Here is a 5,000-nt window from a genome sequence, read left to right on the forward strand (position 1 = left end):
ATCGGTAACGAACGCGCTGTCTCTTCAGAGCATGTAGAGAATGTCTGACCCTCGTTTCAGGTGGTTGAACAGGGCATGTTCGTGAAGCACTGCAAGGTGGAGGTGTACCTCACAGAACTGAAGCTGTGTGAGGACAGCAACATGGACAACGTGGTGACCAGGCGGTTCAGCAAGGCGGACACGATAGGTAAGGGCCACGGTGAGGGCCGTCTTCGTGTTTCCCTCGTGTCGCGCCGGACGTGTGAAGACATGCCGTTTATCGCCCTACAGCTGTGAAACCACACGTTTTGCTATAAAAACCAGCACAATATACTTTTTTTTTTTATTTTAAAGATATTTTTTAGGCCTTTTTCAGCTTTATTGGACAGTATATAGTATAGAGAGACAGGAAGAATGGGAGCGAGAGAGAGGGGAAGACATGCGACAAATGTCGGACGGTTGGATTCGAACCGCCGACGTCGCGGCTCGCAATGACCATGCGGTCAGTGCTCTGCAGGCTGCGCCACCGAGACACCCCCACAATATACTTCTTACAGAGATGTTTTTCTCGACCCACCCAGGCACACCCAGACACACAGTAATTAAAATGTATAATTTGTTATTTAGCTGACGCTTTTATCTAAAGTGGCTTACTGTCGAACTAATCCCCCCTGAAGCGATGCAGGGTTAAGGGCCTTGCTCAAGGGCACAACATCTTATTGTGGCTACACCGGGGCTTGAACCAACAACCTTCCGGGTGGCAGGCCAGGCTACAGGCTGCCCAGGAGTGTGATGGAGAGGCATTCGGCTCTAGAAGCTTCTTTGTGGTGTTAATATTCTCACATTATAAGGGAGCATAGACAGTGTGACTCAGACTGTTTTTTTTAATTTATTTTTTTTCTCTCAGACACACAGACATATTGCCTTTACCGCACGTTACACCTTGTATCTTGGTACACAGGCACATCGAAATGTTGTCCCCCATTTTGGCTCAAGGGCTTTCCCCGTGTGTTCTCCCAGACACCATCGAGAAGGAGATGCGGAAACTGTTCAGCATCCCGGACGAGAAGGAGACGCGGCTGTGGAACAAGTACATGACCAACACCTTCGAGCCCCTCACCAAACCCGACAGCACCATCCAGGACGCGGGCCTCTACCAGGGACAGGTACGCAACCCGCTCCACTCCTGCCTTCTGCCGCTTCACCGGATAAATCACCGTCAAATGCTCAAGGTTACCGCCCACAGGCTTGTGTGAAACCATTACCTCTCGCTGTTTTCTGAGCTCCTCGCAGGTCAGTGTGTGCCTGTGTGTGTGCGTGTGCGAACGATGAACCTTGCTGATGACTGACTGACTGACTGATCGTAAAAGGCAACAGACTTCAACAGCATCTGCGTCACAATCCCACAGGTTTTTTCCGTGGTGCAGTTGTGGTCTGAGGTCTGTGCTTGTGCCGCCACAACAAAAAAAACCAAAATGATTTCCCATGGTGCCTTTCAGCCTTCACGTCTCGTTAAAATCCAGAGTCAGCATTTTGGGGTTAGTCTCCCCATTCTGGCGTCACGCTCTGAAACCACTGCAAAGCCCAGCTTGCTGCTAATCGGCGCTGGTCAGAACACACACTCGGTGAAGACTTTTACTCGATCTTAAGAGGGGAAGAGGACGTTACATTAATCCAGTCGGCCAAATCTACACTGCCCCCGCTTGCTTTCTGATGTTGGCAGTTGGGGGGGAATTTGAGGTAGAGCCATTTACTACACTGATGTTATCGTTTCCCTTTACGGTCCCTCTGTTTTTCACCTGTTCCTTCTTTTGTCTGCGCTGGAACCTCTTCGCCGCCTGTGAATCTAATCGGATCCCTCTCCTCTGCTACCAAGGCTTGAGACCCTAACGAAAATATTCATGGATAGTTTCCCCTTCAGAGATATGAATTGACATCACTAGAGTGACAATGCATTGTACTTCATAGAAATAGTCCCTCTCTTTTTAAAGCATTTCGAGCTGTGTGGCAACCAAACACTGACACTGAAACTAAAATGGCGCTGTAGCTGTAGTTTAGCGCTTGAAGTACTCTATTTCCCAGGATGCCCTGGGGCTGTAGCGCCCCTCACTGGGCCAATCGAGTGAGTTCTGAGCGCTGGTATCATAGACTGCGCGAAAATATGGGCCGAATGCCTGTTGCGTGACCCACTGACTCTCCATGGGCTAATGTGTTTTGAAGCCCAGGAAACCAAGGTTACTGACGCTGCCATTTTGTGCATTTGGAGCCAGAGACTGCACTAGAATCTGTTCCTGATTCGTCCAAGTATTGCTGTATTGTCCTAATAACACAGTAACTTAAAGACAATGACCTCACACACCTCCCACACTGTGCCGTATTCACGTCGATCCCGAGAACCAGTCAGCGGCTATGATACTGAAAACCAGTCAATGTTGTCACTTGTGATTGGTGGATGGTTGTGACGGCTCCCTGCGGGCGGAGCCTGAAAAGGTCCTTTGCCTGTCGGGGGGGGTGTGTGTTCTCTCTGCTTCTCTGTCATTCTGTCGTTTATTCCCCCCCCCCCCCCCCCGTAGACGACAACTAGCCAGGAAGCCGATGTCTGTAACCTCCAGCACACGGTATAGCCTCCCGTCCAGTGTTGTTTGATGAAACTTTTTAACTTGTGCATTCTGGTTTTTGCTCATCGTACCGGGCGCTGCTGCTCCCCGGTGGCTGTCGGGACAGTTTGCGGTTTTGCATGCGCACTCCGGCGTCCGTTTTTTCCCAGAATTCCCCGCCCGTTCTAACCGTTTTGGCCATTAATCACAGAATGACCATTGCACTGTGTCGAACCGGTGGTCAGCTCCCAGCGTGTGTACTCCCGGTGCTGCAATTACCCTGTGATTGAATTTTTATGAGGGCCACTTAATGGTAATGGGAACTTAACAGCCTGAGTGATTGCAAAGTGAACGAATCAGAGTTTGTTTTGTTAGCATGCAAATACGAGAGCGGGGCAGTCAGACCCCGGTCCTGGAGGGCCTGCGGTATCCGTTTCAGGGCTGGCATGCGTGTGTCATTGGTTGCAACACACCTTGTTGCTAAGGCCTAAACTGGCTCTTGATGGTAAGGAACACTGTGACCCTCCCGGTCTACAAAGTGACACGTCTGTGTTAGAATAAATGTCTTTGTACAATGTGCTGAATCTGTGGCCCTCCAGGTCTACAAAGTGACCTGTCTGTGTTAGAATAAATGTCTTTGTACAATGTGCGAAATCTGAATGTTAACTGTAATGGTGAGGTGATTTTGCTTGGTCTAATCGCTCTTGTTAATATGGCGGGTAACTGCATGCTTTGGGGGGAAGTTGACTTGTCTGTATGGTCTGGGGTTGTCTTTAGCTGTGGAGAAGTGAAACATGATGTTTCGGTTGGGTTGTGAGTTCAGAAGCATGAGTTTCAGTGCTTCAGCTTCTCTTCTGTCTCCTTGGAGACTTTTCAAAAATGGCTTTTGCTTTTTCATTTTGAGGACTTTTTTTTTTTTTTTTATGGAGAGAAATTCAGCATGCAATGTGAAAGCTCCAAACAGCTTCCCGGAAAGCTTTAGAGTATGGTGCCGATGTCATTTCTCATCGCACTCGTAACAAAAGTGTTACGCCTTGTTTTACTTTCGTTTTGTTATCCGATATTATAAAATATTAGTTATTATACTGCAGATACTTGTCAAGATTAATATTCATAAAGGTACAAGAACAATGTCAATGATGCCAATGATGTCAATGACTGTTCTTGTACCTTTATGAATATTAATCTTGACAAGTTATCTACTGTGTATTACCACTAGGCTACAGCCACTCAGAAACTGGATTCCTATTTGCCTACACTCCTCGGGGGGGGTATATTGTGAAACAGGATTAGCTGGCTGGATAAGTTCACAGAGTAAATTGCCAAGTCATTGCTGGGAGTTGTTATTGGAGGGGAGGGCTTGGTGGGGGGGAAGATCTCAACGAGCTCTCTGGCTCCCCCTGTGGACACACGGGTCTCTGCAGGATTTCCTGGAATTGTTGGGGGTCGGGATTTCCATACGTGTGGAATGCACGTGGCGTTTATACTCCCGGGTGCCCCGATGATTACTGCTGTCGTTGGGAAATCTGTAGAATTGCTATAAAGGGTCCCCAAGTTCAGCACTCCCGCCCAATAAGCTTTGCCCATTTCTTTGTGTATGATTCTGCTGAATGCTCGTGCACTTCGGACCGATGTTGATCCCTGACAATATCGGGCTCCACTGCTTGACGTATTGACAGGTACGGTATGTAAGCAGGGGCCATTTCAGATTTGATGTTTAATTGTTTTTTTTAGTTTTTTTTTTTTTTTTTTAGCTGTTTAAGTGGTGGCTGTCGACTTAACAGTTGTTTCACACAATTTTCTTTTCTGTCGTGTCATTGCATGGGGAAAAGGCAACTTTCTCACCTGATGTGTGTTGTGAACTAACGGGTTTCCCCATACTGGGAATTACCTCTGGTCCTGAGACGATATTATCTGTGTTCAGATTCCTTATTCTTCCCAACAGAAACATTTATTTCAGTGCCTCTGGATTTAGTCCCATCTGGGGTAAAATTATTGTTAAAATCATGAACATTGTTTTCCAGTGAGCAGGGAGCAAACATTCTCCATTTTGGCATATAAAAGAATATTATTTTCGACCCGCTTGTGGTCCTTCTCTCTCTCGTATGAGAAGTTCACATTCATTCTGTTTAAGAGCACCGCCCAGGGCTAACTGAGGAAATTCAGCTCACTCTAGTCGCTTATTTTTCTCCACTCTTTTTCTTTTCCTTGCTCCTGACCTGGAAATCAATTTATTTTCAGGACATTCAAACCTGTTAAATGCTCCTTCTTGGAGCTAGAACTATAAGTAGAAGTTTGGAAACTCCCAATCTTTCCTTTGAGCAAGGAAAGATTTGGAGTTTGGCTGCCTGTAGCGTAGTGGTTAAGGTAAATGACTGGGACACACAAGGTCGGTGGTTCTAATCCCGGTCTAGCCACAATAAG

General features: G+C 47.1%; 1 protein-coding gene across 9 annotated transcripts in view; it reads left to right on the plus strand.

Annotated features, from left to right (window-relative positions):
• LOC133119188 (ubiquitin carboxyl-terminal hydrolase 15-like) overlaps positions 1-5,000 on the plus strand; it is a 26,045-nt gene that overhangs the window by 4,951 nt on the left and 16,094 nt on the right. For 6 of the 9 annotated variants that reach the window (XM_061229655.1, XM_061229656.1, XM_061229659.1 and 3 more), the window contains 3 exons: positions 61-187; positions 1,000-1,145; positions 2,553-2,597. In XM_061229655.1, the coding sequence (XP_061085639.1) occupies positions 61-187; positions 1,000-1,145; positions 2,553-2,597 (318 nt within the window). The remainder of the gene's footprint in view (positions 1-60; positions 188-999; positions 1,146-2,552; positions 2,598-5,000) is intronic. The other 3 variants (XR_009706497.1, XM_061229657.1, XM_061229661.1) reach the window with 1 other exon arrangement.

This window comes from Conger conger, chromosome 19, assembly GCF_963514075.1.
Source record: "Conger conger chromosome 19, fConCon1.1, whole genome shotgun sequence".
NCBI lineage: Eukaryota > Metazoa > Chordata > Actinopteri > Anguilliformes > Congridae > Conger > Conger conger.